Source organism: Chiloscyllium punctatum, chromosome 15 (assembly GCF_047496795.1).
Source record: "Chiloscyllium punctatum isolate Juve2018m chromosome 15, sChiPun1.3, whole genome shotgun sequence".
Classification (NCBI taxonomy): Eukaryota; Metazoa; Chordata; class Chondrichthyes; order Orectolobiformes; family Hemiscylliidae; genus Chiloscyllium; species Chiloscyllium punctatum.
The window spans coordinates 54,880,528-54,901,907 of NC_092753.1; the positions used below are offsets into that span (position 1 = coordinate 54,880,528).

The 21,380-nt window shown below is 41.0% G+C and overlaps 1 protein-coding gene across 1 annotated transcript in view; it reads right to left on the reverse strand.

Annotated features, from left to right (window-relative positions):
• Positions 1 to 20,240: 20,240 nt before the first annotated feature.
• efhc2 (EF-hand domain (C-terminal) containing 2) overlaps positions 20,241 to 21,380 on the reverse strand; it is a 118,252-nt gene continuing 117,112 nt past the window's right edge. Inside the window, exon 15 of the mRNA XM_072585167.1 lies at positions 20,241 to 20,599. Within this exon, the coding sequence (XP_072441268.1) occupies positions 20,504 to 20,599 (96 nt within the window). The 3' untranslated portion in view covers positions 20,241 to 20,503. The remainder of the gene's footprint in view (positions 20,600 to 21,380) is intronic.

A 21,380-nucleotide genomic window follows, 5' to 3' on the forward strand; every position in this document is an offset into this window, starting at 1 on the left:
AGATTGTCAGCTTTGGATGAAGACTAGTGTTGCACAGTAATAAAATTCAGCTGCATTATTTCAGAATCATTGGAACTCATGTTATCAGTGATTGAAAATGGGGTTTGTAATCTTCCCCTGATATTACAATAGAGTTCTTAACAGATTAACAGAAAAGAATCATGGGAAAAAGAGCATTTGTAGGCCATTTACCCATCGAGTCTGCTTCACCATTTACAGAGATCCTGCCTGATCTGATAATCCTCAATTCCACCTTCCTCCCTTTCTCCTGTAACCTTTGATTCCTTTACTGGTTAAAAACCTGTTTTAGCCTTGATTGTAGTTAAAAAAAAGTCTTGTCAGCTCTGTGCAGTAAAGAATTCCACAGATTCACCATCCCCTGAGAGAAGAAATCCTTCCTCATCTTTGACTTAGATGTGCAAACCTTTATTCTGAGATTATGCCATCTACCCTGTCAAGCCCCCTAAGAATGGTATATATTTCAACAAGGTTGCCATTATTCTTCTAAACCCAATAAGTACAGGCCCAACCTACTCAAGCTCTCTTTTTAAGAAAATCTTTCCATACCCAGGATCAACCTGCTGAAACTTCTCAGGACTGCCTCGAATGCCAGTTTACCTTTCCTTAGATAACAGTATCACTGTGGTGGAACTAATGCCTTCTATAGTTTTCATAAGACTTGCCTATTTTTATATTCCATATTCCATTAACTTTGAAATAAAGGTCAATATTCCAATTCCCTTGCTGCTACCTGCTGAACTTGCATGCTGGTTTATTATGATTTGTGCATGAGGATACCCAATCCCCTTGTGCTGCAGCTTTCTGCAGTCTTTCTCCATATGGCCCTGTATTCCTCCTACCAAAGTGTATAACCTCAAATCTTCCCACGATCTGTTCCATCTGCCAGGTGATTGCTGGTTCACTGTGTCTCTCTCGATTCTATGGTATTCCATTTACTTTTGTATCATCTGCAAATAAGGTGATGGTGCATTCATGTCCCTCATCAAAGTCATTAATGTATATTGAAAATAATTGTGACCTCAGCACCAATCCGTGTGGAACTCCATCACTGATATATATTGCCAAAAGATTTTGAAGTTTGTAGTCACATGACATGCTGTTTCCACCACTTCTCGACATGAGCTGATTAATTAACCTTACAGCCATGTTTAACTTAGCAGGCAGGGTCGATAGATCAATACAAAGCAAAGAAAGCTCAGAATAAAAACTAGGTTTGGGGCAGCTGAGGTTTTTCTCCTAATACTTAATGAAACTGTCCTAAATGACACAGCTTCACGAGTAAAAAGTTAGTTGGCTTAAGTGTTCAAATTTTTGTCTATTTGTCAGTGAATTACAAGACTGGTTGGATGTCTGAAAACTGAAAAAGTAATCCCCATCATTTTAGATTACAGCCCTCCATCAAAAGCAGCACCTGGTGTTCTAACACAGGATTACATCAACATGATAGCTGGGTTATTTTAGATTCTGTTAGGATTTTGTTTTTAATTAAATCATGGGATGTGGATTTTGGCTAAGGTAGCAGTTATTACCCAACTCTAATTGGCCTTGAAAAAGTAACAGGGAGCTGTCATCTTGAACTACTGCAGTTCACATGCTGGGGGTATACCACAATGCCATTACACAGGGAGATTTTGACCAAGTTGTACCGAAGGAACAGCAACATATTTCCAAGTAAGGATGTTGACTGGCTTAGAGGTGAACTTCAAGGTGATGTGGTCCTATGTTTGCTCTCTTTACCTTCTAGATAGTAGTAATTGTAGTTTGGAAGGTGCTGTCGAAGGAGTATTGAAGAGTCTCCGCAGTATATCTTGCTGATGATACATACTGTTGCTCCTGCATGTCAGTGATGGAGGGAATGATTGTATGCAGATTGCTTTATCCAGGATGGCATCAAGCTTCATGAATGTTGTTGGTGCTGCATTCATCCAGGCAAGTAGGGAATATTCCATCACACTCCTGACTTGTGCCTTGTAAATGAGGAACAGGCTTTGAGGAGTCAGAGGTGCTGCAGGATTCTTGGCTCTGACTTGCTCTTACAGCCACTGTATTTATATTGCTAGTCCAGTTCAGTTTCTGGTCAATGGTAATCGCAGAATATTAATAGTGGCAAATTTAGTGATGTTGATACCATTGACTAACAAAGGGTGATGTTTGATTTCTCTATCATTGGAGATAATTATTGCCTGGCATTTGTATGGCACACAGTTACATGTTGCATTTGGATATTGTCCAGTATTTTTTAGATTAGATTTCCTACAGTGTGTAAATAGGCCATTTGGCCCAACAAGTCCACACAAACCCTCTGAAGAGTAACCCACCCAAACCCATTCCACTACATTTACCCCTGACTAATGCACCTAACATTATGGGCAATTTAGCATGGCCAATTCATCTGACCTGCACATCTTTGGACTGTGGGAGGAAACCAGAGCACCTGGAGGAACCAGGCAGACACAGGGAGAATATGCAAACTCCATACAGACAGTCACCCAAGGTGGGAGTTGAACCTAAGTCCCTGGTGCAGTGAGGCAGCAGTGCTAACCACTGAGCCACTGTGCTGCCCCTGTTGCTTCAGTATCTGAGGAGTTGTGCATGTTGCTGAACATTGTGCAATCATTGGCAAATGTTCCCACTTCTCACCTTATGATGGAGAGAAGGCCATTTTAGATGGTTGGGTCTAAGACACTACCCTGAAGAACTCCTGCAAAGATATCCTGGAGTTGAGATGGCTGACCTCAACAACTACAACCATCTTTTGCTTATGCCAGGTATAATTGCAACGAGTGGAGAGTTTTCCCCATTGACTAGCATTGCTCACTTGACGTCAAAGGTAGTCACTCTCACTTCTGGAATTCCGTTCTTTTGTCTCTGCTTGAACCAAGGTTGTAATAAGATCAGGAGTTGATTGGCCCTGAAAGAAACCAAACTGTACATCAGTGAGCAGGGTTATTGTGATCCTTGATAGCACTATTGATGACCCCTTCCATCGCTTTACTGATGATCAAGAGTAGACTGATGGAACGGAACAGTAGTTGGGTGTGTGGATTTTGTCTGCTTTTTGTGTACAGGACATAACTGTACACAGGTAACATTGCATATTCTGGAGTAGATGCCAGTGTTGTAACCGTATTGGAACAGCCTGACTAAGAGAGTGGAACACACTTTCTTTACTCAGAGAATAGTAGGGGAGTGGAACACTCTGCCTGCAATAGTAGTAGACTTGCCAAATTTAAGGGCATTTAATGGTCCTTGGGTAGGTATATGGATGAGAATGGAAAAGTGTAGGTTAGATGGGCTTCAGATTAGTTTCACAGGTCAGCGCAACATCGAGGACCGAAGGGCCTGTACTGTGCTGTAATGTTCTATGTTCTATGTTCTAGTGGCAAGTTCTGGAGCCTTCAGTGCAGTTACTGGAATGTTGTTATTCAGGTCTGGAATGCACTACCTGGAAGTGTGTTAGATGCAGGTTCAATTGAGATATTTGAGTGGGTGTTGGATGATTATTTAAATATAAGTACAGTGCAAGGATATGGGGAAAAGATAGGGGAATGACCCTGATTAATGAAGCCTATTTGGAAAGCAATACAGATGGACTGAATAGTCTCCTAATGCACAACAACACCTCTGTGATTCTATGAAATCCTTACTGAGGAGTGGAACTAAGTCACAACTAGACTACTCTTTGAAAGAACCAGTACAGGTTTGCTCAGCCATGATGTCCCCTTCTGTGCTGTACTTTCCTGATTCTGCGTATATCTTTATTTTCTCCTCCTTTTACTCATCCTTTGTGGATTCTAAAATATATAAATCTGATCCATAAAAGAAGTGTTGTTCCTGATATAGGGGTAAGGATCTTGCATTGAGATTAGATTCTTCTCCAACCTGCCATCAACAAAAATTAAGTAGGTGTGAGGGCTGTCCCTGAGATGTTCCATTCATCATTCTCTCCAGAAATTCAAAGCACATCAGTGGTCAGATGGTTCACTTCAGGTGAACCAGCTCAGTTTACAGATATTACAAACTGACTCAGTTGTTTAATCCAGTAAAATACAAGGACCAAAATCTGCCCAAACAAGCCCCATTGAGCAGTGCTGCTGTCATTTTAGCCTGTTGTTCAATACTAAGCTTTCCACAGCGTTGGTTGTAAATGCAGCTAACCAGTGTCTGCCCTCACCCTGTGCTAGGTTTACTCCCACCAGCCACTTTAATTGGAGCAAACTACAGACAACTGCTTTGTCTACTGGGGCTGAGGAATATTGATTACTGGTCTAACTAGAGGAGGCTTTTGTTTTGAAGAAATAGTAATTTATTGTATTTTAGTAGATAGTTATTAGATTAGATTCGATTCCCTACAGTGTGGAAACAGGCCCTTCGGCCCAACAAGTCCACGCCGACCCTCCGAAAAGCAACCCACCCAGACCATTCCCCTACATTCACTAATGCACCTAACACTACGGGCAATTTAGCATGGCCAATTCACCTAACCTGCACATCTTTGGACTGTGGGAAGAAACCGGAGCAAACCCATGCAGACACGGGGAGAATGTGCAAACTCCAGAAAGACAGTTGCCCGAGGCAGGAATTGAACCCGGGTCCCTGGCACTATGAGGCAGCAGTGCTAACCACTGAGCCACCATGCCACTCCTAATATGGACTACATTGAATGGCAGGCACTGTAACAGAGTCTTTGTGGAGGTCCTGGCTGTTTGGGCTTCTCCTCCAAGATCTAAGCTGTTCTGTCCATGTGTCAATGTGACATCATTGTAATGGGTGGTACCATTTCTACTCCTCAGAATAACCCTGCCAGTCTATTTTAATCCCATATACCTCCCTCCCCCAAGCATTGTCAATATTGTAATTATATATACAAATGTATCACAGCCCACACTGTCACCAAGTTTCTGGCTTTACAAATTCATCCATCTGGATGTTTTAAATTCATTCTTCTCACTCAGTAATTTCCTGATAGAAGACCATTGTCAGTAAGAGAATCAAAGACAATTTGAGGTCTGTGGGTCTCTTTCAACTGGAGGGCCTTTAATCTCTTGGATTTCTTTTGTAGAGGGTGTCTTCCTTGCAGAAGCAGGTAATTGAAGTTCTGAATGGCAATTTGTTCCTTGCAGGACTTTGAATTATTGATCATCTCTCCTCAATGATGGCTTTCGTGGCATTATCTGTATGACATGTTCAATCTATATCAGCAGGTTTTATTCTCAGTCTGACTATAGATTTGTGCTGATCCAGGTAGACTCTTTACTTCAACTTGTTGATTAGTTGACATACTCATTCACCCTTTGCAATGACATGACTGGTGAAACAAATAATTTCTTTTCCCCAGTCCTGCTGTTTAAGGGTTGCTTCTGGTTTGGCATAGTCGCTGTTTTCTTGAACTTGTCTTTTTCTGAATACAAGACTGATGTTCTCATGTAAAAGGGCTGCATTGTCTGCAGTTTGTTCAAGCACAATATTACATAACCCGAGTGATGCAAATCACTTCCTTAGGTTGCATCTTTCCAGGCAGAGAAAAGTTTGTCTTAAACTTTTCAGAAGGTGGCAGCATTCTTTAACCAACAGCAGTTTCCAGAGCACTGCCAAAATGTGGGCAGCTCAGTGGTAGGCACTGCTACCTCACAGCACCAAGGACCAAGGGTTGTTTCCAGCGTTGAGCGACTGACTGCGTAGAGTTTGCATGTGTTCCCCATCTCCTGTATGGGTTTCCTCCGGGTGTTCCGGTTTCCTCTCTCGGTCCAAAGGTGTGCAGGTTAGCTGGATTGGTCATGCTAAATTGCCCTCAGTGTCCAGGGGTCTGCATGTTGGATGGATTAGCCATGGTAAATGCAGATGGGATGCTTTTCAGAGGGTTGGTGCAGACTCGATGGGCCAAATGGCCTCTTTCTAAACTGTTAAGATTCTACATGTGGCTTCCATCCTCTGGCATAATTTATCATCATCAATGACCTGAATGACTGTCCTCCTGACTTTTCTCCTCTCTTTTGAAAACTAACAAATCACTGTTTGATCGTTCATGACCATATGCTGGAATTTGGATGTGGGATTTTCCACTCTCTCAGGTGGTGAGAATAATGCCAGGTTTGTTGAGTTACTCGTGTATGAGTTCAAATATCAGATTCTCACTGTCAACATAAACTTTCACAATTAGATTCTTCCTCAGATGCAGTGATCACTTTCTCACCATCAGATGGCTTGGAATGAACTTCCCTTTCCCATTTAACTTCTGTCTAAACAAAATATTTGACACTTCAGAAACTTGAGTGCATGAACGAAGCATGTACCCGATAACTTTGCTTTTTGACTTCCAGTCCAGGTGAATGCATTGCTTTGACTGTTTTTACTGAAAGCTGGTTCACACTTTCACAAAATGTTTACAACAGCTGCCTCCATGGGGTCTAATGCAGGATCTTGTTATGACTTGCCTTGGCTCCGATTCTGGTACACTCCACTATCCTATCTGACCTCGCCCAAAAATGTTTGATGGTGACCATTCCCCTGACCACTACAATTAAACCAATTCCCACACTTGAGATGCCCACAGCCTCAAGGACGTCATATACTAACCCTAAAACTCCACCCCCCACCCAGACACATTATCTAGGCTCTACCTGAGACTGATCATGGCTCATCCCTGGACAGACTTTGCAATGACACTCCCAACAGTACGCAGCCATCCCCCAGACAGAATTTGCCAAACTATCCCAACTAGCAGGACTTTGCTTGATTTCCAGGACTGACCCTGGGTTGCAATAGTGTTGATCCTTGGATTTGTGTTGAACCAACTGCGTCACTGACCATGATGTGGAGGTGCCAGTGTTGGACTGGAGTGGACAAGGTCAGAAGTTACATGACACCAGGTTATAGTCCGACAGGTTTGTTTGAAATCACAAGCTTTCAGAGTGCAGCCCCTTCGTCAGATGAAGTCTCACTAATCTTGGCTAACCATCCAGACCTTAATTGAGTGACTTGAGTCCACCTTTTCCCATGATGCATGCCTCCCCTTTCTCTTTCACGCATCATCATGCGGTGTGTTTGTCATGTAAACTGTGGCACATGCAACACTCCGACAGTGATTCAGCGCCATGCAGCAATGTATACTCCCTCTTTGACATTGGTGCTTCGCTGTTTCCTACACTCATATGCTGCCTTCCTTGCTTTCAGCACTGATGTGCTGTTCTGTCAGAAATGTGTGGGGGGTAGGAGTGTGTGTTGAGAGTGGGTGGGTCATGTCAAGCTAGAGATATGGGGGAGGGTGATGTGGAGGTGAGTGGGGAGAGGGGTGGGGGTGTAATTTGGGTGGTGAGGGTGGTACGGAGGTGGAGTTATGAGGAAATGGTGTGGGTGTGGTAGGGTTGGGGACTTCTTTGGGAGATTCTGAGGCAGGGACCCTCCCACTGCATCACTGCGTTCAACACAAGTCTGAGAATCATACCAAGGTCACATTGACTCCAGAATAACTCAGGAGGATGTTCCAGCAGAGTGAAGAGTTACCAGACTGATTCGTGTGTTGGCAGGATTGACGAATGTAGGGAGACCAGATTGATTAAAACTATATTCACTGGAGCCTAGAAGAATGATGGAGGATCTCATAGAAACCCATAAAATTCTCACAAGACTAGACAGGGTAACTGTAGAAAGGATGTTCTCGGTGACTGGGAGTCCAGAACCAGGAGTTTCAGTCAAAAGATAGGATAGGCCATATAGGACTGACATGAGGAAAAGTTTCTTCATCCGGAGAGTGGTGAGCCAATGGAATTTGCTGTCACAGAAAGCAGTTGTAGCCAAAATATTGAATGTTTTCGAGGAGGAGTTAAATATAGTTCTTGGACTAAAGTAAAGAGAGGATGTGGGGGAGAAAATGGGAACAGGGTATGAGCTGGATGATTAGCGAGGACCATATTGACTCGTTGAGCAGGCTCAAAGGACTGAATGGCCTACTGCTGCTCCCAGTTTCTACTTTTCTATGACTGTTTGTTGGACCATCTTACATGGAGTCAAGATGACTCATATCAAAAGGTGTATTGACAGACTCAGTGGTAATCCAGCTACATTAGATCCCTTCATGCACCCGTGATGTTGGTTCACCCTCTCAAGACCAAGAGCAATTCAGAATTAGATAAAGCGTGTACAGCATGGGGCACTGGCCAAGTAGAGTCTCATCGCTGTGAGATCATCATCTGAAGCTTCATGGGGAAGGATGTCAGGAATAAAGAGGTCAGACCGTGGACTTGCAATTACTATTCTTACAGATCTGCTGAAAGCTAGAAACAGCATGGCAGAGATAAGTCTTATGATCCTCTTGTGATCGATCATGGTACAATGAATGAACTCCTGCAGGACAACAATGACAACTGCAGCAACAGCAGCTGCCAGAGGGCGGGAGATGGAGCTGGCCAACAACCACTGTATCAAAGGAGAGTTTTCACCTGAAACCAACACCTGGAATGGACAGTTTGTTTTATGAGGAATGATTGAACAGGTTAGGATTGTACCGACTGAGGTTTTGAAGGCTATGAAGTTATTTGATTGAACAGGTAAGATCTGAGGGGTCTAAATAGAGTTCCTTCAATTCCTCCCTCTCGTGTTCCCCAGAATTTTCCCTGTTTCTGATTGTAAGGGATTTGTTTTCATTAATCCTTTTTTCTCTTTGTATACCTTTAGGATCCTTTATGATTAGTTTGTATGTTCCCCGCAAGCTTACTCTTATACTCTATTTTTCCTTCTTATTGAATCCTTTGGTGCTCTTGTGCTGAAATCTAAATTGCTCCCAGTCTTCAGGTCTGCTGGTTTTTTTAGATAATTTGAAACCCTCTTCCTTGGATCCAGTACTATCCTTAATGTCTCTTGTTAGCCATGACAGGGCCACCTTTTCCATTTTATTTTATGCCAGACACGAATGAACAACAGTTACAGTTCCTCCAAGGGCTTGTTAAATGTTTGTTATCCCTTAAAGTTATGTTTCCCAATTTATTGTAGCCTGCTTGTGCCTCATACCATCATAATCTTCTTCATTTAGATTTTGGCCCTTAGTCTCAGAATCAACTCTGTCACTCTCCATCTTTATGGAGGGGCCTCAAACAGATAGACTATCATTTATTCCCTTCTCATTACACAATTAACAGTTTGAAATGAAACTTGCCATAGTCCCAGAAGACCTAGGACTGCTCTCTCAATTGAGAGAGAGAGAGAGAGAGAGTTAAAAATCACACAACACCAGGTTATAGTTCAACAGGTTTATTTAAAAGCACAAGCTTTTGGAGTGTTTCTCTTTTGTCATGTAGCTGTGGAGCAGGACCATAAGACACACGTGTAACAAAGAGGATTGATGAGGGCTGGTGGATGTGATCTATACGGACTTCAGTAAGGCATTCGACAAGGTTCCTCATGGTAGACTAGTTAGCAAGGTTAGATTTCATGGAATACTAAAAAACTAGCCATTTGGACACAGAACTGGCTCAAAGGTAGAAGATGGAGAGTGGTAGTGGAAGATTGCCTTTCAGACTGGAGGCCTGTGACCAGTGGTGTCCCACAAGGATCTGTGCTGGTTCCACTGTTTTTCATCATTCATATATATGATTTGCAGATGACACCAAATTTGGAGATGTAGTGAACAGTGAAGGTTACCTCAGAGTACAATGGGACCTTGATCAGATGGGTCATTGGGCTGAGGACTGGCAGATGAAGTGCTGCATTTTGGAAAGGCAAATCAGAGGAGGACTTATACACTTAATGGTAAGGTCCTGGGGAGTGTTGCTGAACAAAGCAACCTTTGAGTGCAGTTTCATAGTTCCTTGAAAGCGAAGTCACAGGTAGATAGGATAGTGAAGAAGGTGTATGGTATGCTTGTTTTTATTGTTCAGAGCATTGAGTATAGAAGTTGGGATGTCATGTTGCGGCTGTACAGGACATTGGTTAGGTCACTTTTAGAATATTGTGCGGAATTCTGGTCTCCTTCCTATCGGGAGGATGTTGTGAAACTTGAAAAGTTTCAGAAAAGATTTACAAGGATGTTGCCAGGGTTGGAGAGCTTGAGCTATAGAGAGAGGCTGAACAGGCTAGGGCTGTTTTCCCTGGAATATTGGAGGATGAGGGATGACCTTATAGAGGTTTATAAAATCATAAAGGGCATGGATAGGGTAAATAGATAAGGTCTTTTCCCTGGGGTGGGGGAGTCCAGATCGAGAGGTTTAGGTGAGAGGGGAAAAATTTTAAAGCGATCTCAGGGGCAACTTTTTCATGCAAAGGCTGGTGTGTGTATGAAATGAGCTGCCAGAGGAAGTGGTGAAGGCTAGTACAATCACAACATTTAAAAGGCATCTGGATGTCTAGAAACTGATTAAACTGAACCTGGAGCATTGATAGCAAATTTAGTGTCTTTCCTAAGGAAAGGTATGCGTGCCAGAGAGTGTATGCAGCAGAGATTCAGCAGGTGGGGCTGTCCTACGAGGAGACATTAAGGAGACTGGAACTGTATTGTCTAGCATTTAGAAGAATGAGAGGCAATCTCATAGAAGCTTGGAAAATTCTTAAAGGGATACATAGATTAGAGGCAGAAAGGAGGTTTCATTTGATTGTGTGATTTAGAATCAGGAGACAATTGCAGAATTTTGGAATAAAGTAATGGAGGGACTTCTTTACTTAGCGGGGTGATAAATCTTTGGAATCCAACAGCCAAAGAGCTGTGGAATCTGAGTCATTAAATAAGTTTAAAGGGAGAAATTAATGGATTTCTAGTTATCAATAACATCAAAAGATATGGGGATATCATAGCAAATAATCAGTCATGATCCAAAATGGCAGAACAGACTTGAGGGGCTGGATGGCTGAAACATGTTCCTGCTCATATGCTGCGAAGAGTGTACCTATGGCCAAGTCTTTTAATTGGAGAAAGTGGATTGAAAAGTAGGTAAACATTATTCAAGACTGACCTCCTGTGCCTGTATTCACCATACTACTGCACAAGAAGGAATATTGGTAAGCAGAAGCCAAATCCAAAGGACTTTGAAATAATTAATGATTCTTTCCATTTCTGTGACTTTTTGTACATATGATTGTAAATATTTTCATTGCAGAAACCTCTAATGTAAAAGGGAGATATATTGTGTATGTTGGACTGTTACTTTAAGACGTGACATGATGATAACATAATCAATCCGTTTAGAGGGAAGCTGCTCAGTCTAGCTTGCTGCCCTGTAAAGTGAACATCTCATATAATAAAGCTCCAGTTATTGTTAAACACTTTGGCCTTCAACCCTTCTTGAAACTAAACATGAATCTTCTCTGGACTGGCAGTAATGCCAAAATATATGCCCTAAGGTCAGAGGCCCAAAAGTGTTCACAATATTCCAGCTGTGGTTTGACTATGCCTTGTATAGAGGACAGCCTATAAAATGTCTGAGGACTCAACATTCAGATGTGTTAAGATGAACCACTGGGACATTATCATTGCACCTCAAGTGCCCTTTGGTGGGATGGCAAGGCCTAGACCCTAGTTGGGCCCCTAAAGCTATTTCATGAATATCTTTAGAGTGGTTTCCAGCTTCAGCTGCCCTCCTTTCTATTATAGAGTCATAGAGTTTTACAGCACGGAAACAAATCCTTTCGACCAATTCGTCCATGCTAACCAGATATCCTAAGTTGATCTAGTCCCATTTGCCAGCATTCGGCACAAATCCCTCTAAAGCCTTCCAATTCATGTACTCAAACAGATACCTTTTAAATGTCGTAATTGTACTAGCCTCGACCAATTCCGCTGGCAGCTCATTCCATGCACGCACCACTCTCTGCGTGGAAAGGTTGCCTCTCGGGTCCCTTTTAAATCTTTCCCATCTCACTTTTATCCTATGTCGTCTAGTTTTTGTTGTAAAGTACATTGTCCAAGACCTTGCTCAGTAATTGAATGTTGTAAGTGAAGGCAAAGCCCTGTAGGGAGTCTACCAGCCAAAACCCAGAGATGGACTGACATTTGACAGTATTGTTGCCATCCTTAGGCCATTCATTCCTTTCCTTGACTGACTGTCCATCATCAACCCCAGGCTCCCTTGCCTTTGCTACTTCACTCGTTCACACCAAATGTTGCGCATCATCTTTAACAGGTGCCACGAGATTTCTGCACATCTCTGATTTTATGTTAAAGGTGGAACATAATTAAAATAAGACCAATGTGAATGAGTATCTATGGCATGCAAATGCAATTCAAACAAAACCCACTACAGGACAGCATGAAGCCCAGCACACTGCAAACATGTTGCTAACTCAATCTCTGCATTTCAACTTGGTATTATGAAATACAAATTTTGAATCTCAGTTTTAATTCAGTGACCTGACATGTTACATTTCCCTCTCCAAAAGCTCCATAAAATCCCTCTATTTATTTGGTACTATATAAAATCACAAAGGAAACCATTGTAAGGCAGCAGCATCAAGTGGACCATCAGTTAAATCAAAATGAATTTTGGTACCTCCTGGAAGAATTTCATGACACAACACTACTCATGTATACCCACATATTTGAGTACCCAAATAAAAATGTTTATAGTTAAAATCAAAGGTAATTTATTTTAATCAGAATTAGTGTAATGGCAATAATATTGCTCAGTATGCTGTCAGTTGATGTTGTACAGAATTATAGGATAAAAGCAACATACCAAGGATGCAAATTATAGGAGAAGAGTTTATAATGATCTTTTTTTCAAAGAATGGGGTCCTGATCTCAGTTGTATGAATGCAAAGAATATATGAGGTTTTTCATTTTTCTCTACTAATTTTCTCCTCATCTAAAGCTCTCCCAGCATCTCCTTCCCTGTGAACAGTGTCTTCCTTGCTAGGCTACAGTTTCATGCGCAATGATCACTCAAGAGTACCTCACACAAGTCACCATTATTCATGAGTGAGCCTTCACTTTGGAAAACAGCATGTCGTTGTAATTTTCATGAGTACAAGCCCTTTGCAATTTCCTTTGCTAAACCAGGGACATTGTTGTGCTGCACTTCTCTAACTCAGATTCCCTAACTTTGCAGATTTCCCTGATTTGAGAATCTCATTTAACTTCACCTTCACTAATTGGCCTGTCAAAGGTGCAATGTGTTTACATCAGTAATGGGAGCAGTGATCACTAAACTATTTTTTTAGAGATGAAGTCCTGTGTTCACACTGATGATATTCTCCACCATATTATGTGATATTACTAAATGAGATATATTCAGAACAGATACAGTATATACAAACCTGGTATCCATGAGCTGGTGTGGCCAACAGGATTGCATTTGCCCACAATGTAAACCATGGCTCTCATAATCTCGGAACTGGCACATCCCTAATTTATTTGGCAATTTATCATTGCCATCAAGCCAGCGGTTTAACTTAGTTCAATAGGGAGTGTGGGAGAGCATGATAGGCTCAATACCAGACATATCTAAAAATGAGTTGCCAATCTGGTGAATCTACAATAAACTACATTCATGGTAAGGAGTGAAAGCAATGTGTGATATTTAAAGGAATCCAACAACTAATAGATCAAATCATTGCTTTGTAATTCTGTAAGATTCAGTTATAAATGTTGAGAGATAGTTAAATAAGCAAGTGGAGGGCAAGAAGGCAAAAACTCAGTAAACATCCCACTCTCAGTAATGTGGGAGCCCAGCTTCAGTTCAAAGGGTAATAAAAAATTACACAGCCTCAGCACCAAAGCTGGAACATACTTGATATTTATGGCTTGTATTTATATTTATTTAACACAAGATGCATAAATGGGTGTAAGGGAGATATGACTTTTCCAATAAACTACCGGGATCTCTGCCTGCATCAATCTAGTGTGCCTTCTGAAAGTTAACAAAACAGGGTTAGCAGAGACTTAAGACATGCGCATTCTTCCTAGTTTGGACTGAAGGAAAGCTGTACAGCCAGGACGGTTACGAAGAAAAAAATGCTACAGAAGAATTGATTCAAAAGGGTACAAAAACAATAAATTTAAAGAAATATGGAAGTCAGGGGAGGGGGCACATTTCCATCAGGGATTTTTCCAACTCATTGCTCTCACATTGACAGAAGCCATTGTGAAATGGAATCAATGGATTTCTCTGTGGGATCACAGATGATTTATGATAACAATTTCAGCTGAATCATTAAATTTATACATCCTGGAGATATATGTCCTTTGTTGATCACAGTCTCCACAAATGTCAGATACTTTAAAAGCCAGTCAAGTCTGGAACGCCAAGTCAGACCATCAGTTTGGAACAGAATTGTCTGCTATTATAGCCATCATCTTTAATGGAAACTTGTATGTTGCTATTTAACGCTATTATGTTTCTATTACGACTCTATAATAGAAAGAAGGGCAGCTGAAGCTGGAAACCACTCTAAAGATATTGATGAAATAGCTTTAGGGCCCCCAACTGGGGTCTAGGCCTTGCCATCCCACCAAAGGGCACATGTGGTGTAGCGATAGTGTCCCAGTGGTTCGACATAACACATCTGAATGTTGAGTCCTCAGACATTTTATACTTTTTTCTTTATTTAACAAGAATAATGAGAATTTAATGAGAATTCTTTCTATGTATATCATTCAAAGTAGATTTGGATGGTTATTTGAAAAAAGATTCATCAAATGGAATAGAACAGATACAGCAACAGCTTAGAGTGGACTGTACCAGTTGGAGAGTTAGCTTTGGCAGAGGAATGATTGCACAGTAAATTCCCATAATTCCGAGTAACATCCTTTGCCTATGTTTTCTCTGAAACAAGGAATACATTCAGAGCCCCTTTGTGCAACCAACAGCTGTGTTACAACTCCAAAAGCTGTGATCTGCCCTCAGTTTAAAAAGAATCAAGTTCATAATGCTTGTCAATTAAATAACTAATTTTGACAATAATAGGAAGTGAAGAGCTGTGGATGCTAGAGATATGAAACAATATGAAGAGTCACCAGGCTTGAAACGTTAAATCTGCTTTCTTCCCACAGATGCTACAAGGCCTGCTGAGTTTCTCCATTAATTTTGACAAATTGAAGGAATGAGAAAAAGATGCAAGGTTAATTATGGTTCTATACTTCCATCTTATTAGCTTGAAAATGAAAATATATTTAACTTGTGGATCTGAAAACCATCTGCTTTTCGCAATTTCTTTATCAATAGAAAAAAAGGCATGGATTTCTGAAACTTTAGAGACTGATGTGGATACTCATGCAAAAAAACTTACAACTCTATTTATATGTTGCACTTCTCCGTATTTCTTTCATGTCTAAGTTTTTTGAGAACATTTCTGAGATGAAAGCAAACAGACCATAATGGTTTTCCTGCTGTCTCCAACTCCTCTCTAGTAAGATTTTAAAAAATGACATGTCCTTAACAAAATGCCTGGAGCTGTTCACCAACTGTGAGTGAAATATATTTTTTGGATCATCAGTTGTTTTCTATCTTTGAAATATTGCATTTATTTTTAATCAATCTGTTCAGATGAGTTCTGACACATTGCTCAAGTAGGTGAGTCTTGAACCTAAGGACTGCTGGGCCATAACAGGGTTTTGAAATTTTTAAAGCAGATTATTGATCAGTTTCTTGTATTTTATACATTTAGTTTGAAAAGCACTTTGGCCACAATTACTCTGCAGCCAAGGTCATTTCAGCAGGACAGAAGATAGGTGATCTTGCTACGAATGACAAAATGCCAAAATTTCTGTGCTTATGCTTTAGAATTCCAATCAGTATAGTACAATGTAGCAGATTGCACCTACACAGGATATATGACAATAACATTGAACTAAAACCAGCATAATTGGTTAAGTATATTTGACAATCCTGTGAGAGACAATTGAAAGGGATGAGAGAGAGGAATCTAAACTAGTTGTAAAACTTCAGAAAAGTGAGTTCAATAGACAAACATAATGAGTAGAAAATCATGAACTGAATTTGTGAATCATTGAAGTTTGTAATTTTGAACAAAATGTGAAACCTGGTGCTTAACCCAAGAAAAGTTCATTTTTTAAAAATTAATGCTAATGCTAATTATTTATGCCTATGATATGACATATAAGCTTTACCAACCAATAAAGCAATATTTTAGATTTTATCTCTGTAATGTTACACTGTCTCAAGAATAGATTTCCTGAACAAGTGAAGAAGAATGTACAGTGATGATGCCAGGCTGCAGGGGAAGAGTATAAATGAATAATAGGAGAATGGAGATACTGAACAAAATAATAACTGATTGCTTAGATCATCCTCTGAACATCTCCATTTACTTGTTAGTAAGTTACGTAGAATGCAGATGTTGCAGAAGTGTGCAAGCTTGGGAGCATTTTCATGTCCCTTTCATGTGACATCCTTATGATCATCAAAAAGCTGCAATTACTGAATACCATGACCTCAATGAACACTGGTTCAGTTAACATTATTTCTCATCCCACGTGTGGAGATGCAGGTCTTCAAATCAGGAAGTAAAATAAGAAGCAGCAAGATCACATGTGAGTTATGGTTGACCACATTACGGAAGGCAGTTATCATGTGATTTTTGCCAGTTATGGCATTTTATTTAAATATTAATAGTAATTTAATTAATTTAACCTTATCCTGAGGCAAATTGTTCAATTACCTTTTAAATGGATGATGTCGGCTGCACCTTTTAGCTGCCTGCATTTAATTCTAACTTCCCTGGAAATGAGTGGTTAACATTGTGAAAATTTCTGTAAATGAAGATTTAAGATAGTAGCCCTCAAACTTTAAAAATCATCCTCTTCCCTGTTTGTCTTGATGATCTCTTTATATGTGACATGGCATTATCTGCATAGTCTTGTCTTCCTGGACTCCTTTCCAGTGACTGACTGAGCAGTGTCTCCAGGTCTTATTGTAAAGTAGGCTTTCTCCTTACATTCCTATCAGTCAGTCATTGGTTTCAATTAGTAAAAACTTAAAAACTATAGTATAGCAGAGAGGCAGATTATTTACAAGGTATTCCATTCTTCCAAATACTGCCTTGCCTTGTAGCCTATTTGCAAAGACTTGCCGTTATATAGTACCTACTAAGACGACAGGACATTCAAAAGTACTTTTCAGCTAATCAAATACTTTTGAAGTTGAATCATAGTTGTGCAAAATGTGGTATCCAAGCAGCACAATGCAAGCTCCCACAAACAGCAATGTGATAATGATCAGTTAATATGCTTCTGTGACATTGATTGAGGGATAAATATTGGCCCTGAGATTCCCTCAGCTGGAACAAGGTATGGATACATTCCACAGGTTCACCATCCTCTGGCTGAAGAAATTCTTCATTACCTTAGTTCTGAAGGGTCATCCTTTCACTCTAAGGCTGTGCCCTTAGGTCCTAGTCCCTCCTGCTAATGGAAACACCTTCTCCACATCCACCTCTATCCAGGCCTCTCAGTATTCTGTAAGTTTCAATCAGATACCCTACCCGTCTCATCCTTCTAAACTCCATTGAGTACAGAGCCAGAGTCCTCAACCACTCCTTGTGGGACAAGCCCTTGTGATCATTCATGTGACACTCCTCTGGAACCCCTCCAAGGCCAGCACCTCCTTCCTGAGATACAGATCCCAAAACACACACAATATTTTAAATACGGTTTCGCCAGACCTTTATACAGTCTAAGCAGTACATCTCTGCTTTTATATTTTCATCCTCTTGAAATGAATGATGACATTGCATTTGCCTTCCTAACTGCGATTTGAACCTGCATGTTTAACCTTAAGAGAACCCTTAAATAGGATACTGAAGTCCCTTCGTGCTTCAGATTTCCAAAGCCTTTCCTCGTTTAGAAAATATTCCACGTATCTTCTTCCCACCAAAGTGCATAACCTCACGTTTTCACCCTTTGTATTCTATCTGCCACTTCCTTGCCTGCTGTCCTATTCTGTCCAAGTCCTTCTGCAGCCTCCCAGCTTTCTCAACACTACTTGTCCCTCCACCTATCTTGTGTCATCTGCAAATGTAGCAACAGTGCTGTCAGTTTCTTTGTCCAGATCATTAATGTATAATGTGAATAGTTGCAGTCCCAAAATTGGCCCCTGTGGAATTCCAGTAGTCACTGGCTGCTTCCTGCACCCCCAGCCAGCTCAGATACAGACAATGTTACTGTTGGAAAGTATGGGAGCACAATTTCTGAGCTCCTGTCTGCGACAGTTCTGCAGCTGGCTGAGGAAGATCAGGTCAGGTCACTGACACTCAGAGAAGGGTGAAGATGAGGCACTTGCTCAGCCCGACATAGCAGTGGACCCTGTGGTGTTAACAATCAGGGAGTTCACCCATGTGCACAGGAAGGAAGAGGAGCTGCAGGCAAGGATGTGGGACACAATCGTCCACATGTGCTTCAGCCATCTAGACACAAATGCCCCAGGTCACCTGACCAAACTTCCAGGTGACAGTGCACCATTAAGAAAAGATAATGTTTGTATAATTTTAATAGTTTTGTTCCAATCGGTTTGTTTGAGTCTCTGTGTAGCCTTGGATGCAATTATGCCAGCATGATGCCTACCTTCATAACCATACAGGATGTACCATGGACCAATGTCTATGTTGAGAGCCTGTTGCAACTTGCAGAGGCAAGAGTAAGAGACCAATGAGTCCTGCTGACACCACTGCCCTTCATCCTGTTATTTCACTGGCCTCCTGTTCAAAAGTGTCAGTGTGAATGAAATGATCAGAGATGCCTGGTGTAGACAGCAATGCAGCATGGAGCCAATGGTGGAGATTAGGGACAGCACAGGTCTGGGTCCTGTCCCGTGCACTGATTGAGTCACTTACCCTTCCCACTCCAGCTGTGCACATAGCCATTTCTTCCTTATTGCGTATCTTTAATTTCCAGAATGGTGGATGGTGAATGGGAGTGTTCCTCAACTGGTGGCTTCCAACCTCTGCCTTTTACATGTTGGTGAAGTCCTAAACATCCAGGTGCTTTTCCTGTGTGCTTTACCCTTCCTGCTAGCCCTTCCATTCTCATGTCCTTACCCAATCCACCTACATGAGCTTGCATCTGCACACCTTTGCCCCAGCTCCTGGTATATGTGCTGATCATGCCTGGTTGGTCATACTCTCCTTTCTTTGAAACCAGAGCATGAATGAACCTCCCACCTGCTTGACGTCCTTCCCTACCATACTTCACTGTTGCCCCCTGCTTACAAATAGTGTTGGCCCCCTTCACAATTGTTATCTCAAATCTAACAACACTGCCCTCCTTATTTTCAACCACAGTCCATCTTAAAGAACTGTTCTGCCAGGTTAAGCAAACATAATTACGACAATGATAACAAGCTATGAATGTAATCTATCTACATGATGAGATTTAGATGGAGCCTTAAACCAGAGTCATGCTCACTTCCAAAGATATATCATGAGCTCAGAGCTATCTGTTACTGTTTTCAGCAATTCAGGAATATGGTGAAAGATGTCCTTTAGCAAACATGACTTCAGTTTCCTGTTTAATGTTGGCATGAATTGCAAACTGATGCTGCTGATATTTGGAAAAAATAAAGGCAAAGCTATCCAGGACTATATACTGATTTTGCCATTGCCTCATTGGCCATGGCAACTTCATAGACCCAATTGCATGAGGCAGCATAGGTACAAAGGGGGCCTCCTCCTGAGCTCCTTATGTATAGCTGCTCTGAGAATTGCACGTTTCTCTGAATCTATCATGTGATGGAGGATAAGGATTTCCACAATCTGGTGTCAAATTGTCCTTATGCTTGTTGCGGATGCTCCTCCCCTTTACATTAGAATAAATGATCAAAAATGGTTCTCTCAAAAGAGAACTGCCAGTGCTTGCTCTTTACTTTAAACTTCCTGAATTTTGTCTTCTCAATGAAAACAAAGAAAACCCAGCAATTCTGAATCATAATCCAATTCAGAAATATCAGGAAATTACCTTGAGAAATATTGTGGAGATATAAATTAAGGTATGCTTACACTGTCATTTTAATTAACAATGCATGAACCAATTACACCACAGGACCCTCATGTAAATATATCTTCCAGCCCCCTACCTGTTTCAGCAGGAAGGTTGATCACCAACTTATTGCTGGAGGCCTGCCCCTTGTTCAGGTATTGAATTTTGCAAAGTTTCTTTCAGCTTTCAGCTGACTCTCACTGCTTGGAACATACCAAGGAAAAGGGAGAGAGAAATCTACCTGAGAGCTCAGTCATTTCTCCACATTATTGCTTTGGTGTGAAAAAAGGTCATCCAGAAAGCTATGTGGAGTTTTAAGTATGCTGATTTATTGCCAGTTGATTATTTAATGCATCCAAATTACACACAGAAATGCCAATCAGTAAAGCTATTTTAATTTCATCATTTTTAGGCCAATTTCTAACTGGAATTATATTACTGAGCTGCTGAAGGGTATTAATAATTTCTTATCAATGCTAAAATTCTATAATAAAACAACTGCCTTAGTAGAACTTTCAAAAAGTTGTTTCTATATACTTTTTAAAAAAGTAAGACCTATACTACGTCACTTCACTCCTGCTTGCCAAATAAATCTTCAATGAAGGCTATATAGTTGATGCTCGCCACTTTCTTAACTGGGAACTCTCCACTCCCAGCTTTGTTAACCTGAAACAGCAAACAGCAGGAAGAAAATATCAGTTCAGATTCTACACAAATATCCAGAAATACAGCTGGAACTTATGCAATCTGTTCTCACCTATCCTGATTTGACTTCTATATTAAATCCTACCAACTTGCTTTCAATTTTAGATATTGGATTTGGATGAATCACCAAGTCAGTGCAATTGTAGCAGTCTCGAACTCCTCCTCAGTCAGTATGCAGGCTGCTGTAGGTCATCTTCATACCTTGCGGGGATGGTTATTGAAATAATTGGGGCAGGGTGCTCAAATTATCTTCCCTTTGTCTGAGAAACATGTCCATCTGAAGGGCCTCAACAGACAGCACACATGCCCTTAGCTGCTGAGAATTCCATTAAGCTTTATAAAAGCATAGTAGATTCTTTGTAGCCTTGGAACCTGGACAGAGGGGAGTGGATAACAGACTCTTACTCTCCCTCCTTTCCCTGCTGAAATGTAGTACACACTTAACATTGGACAAAATCCAGTACCCATCAGGCAATCTGCTTACTGTCCACTGTAGAACTTGATAAGTTTGTTTCACAGCCAGTTTGGGGACTAGTTTCTTTTGTACAAAGAGAAATTTTATGAGAGGATGTAAAACAAGGGTAATGTCAGTTAACTCACTTGTTTGGGCTACAAAAGTGGGAGTATTTTAAAAATCATGAAATGAGGATTCAGGGCCAGCATGTTCCTCTAAGAGTGAAGAGCACGGGGAGCAAATCCAGAGAACTCTGAATGTCAAGGGATATTGAGAGTTTGATGAAGG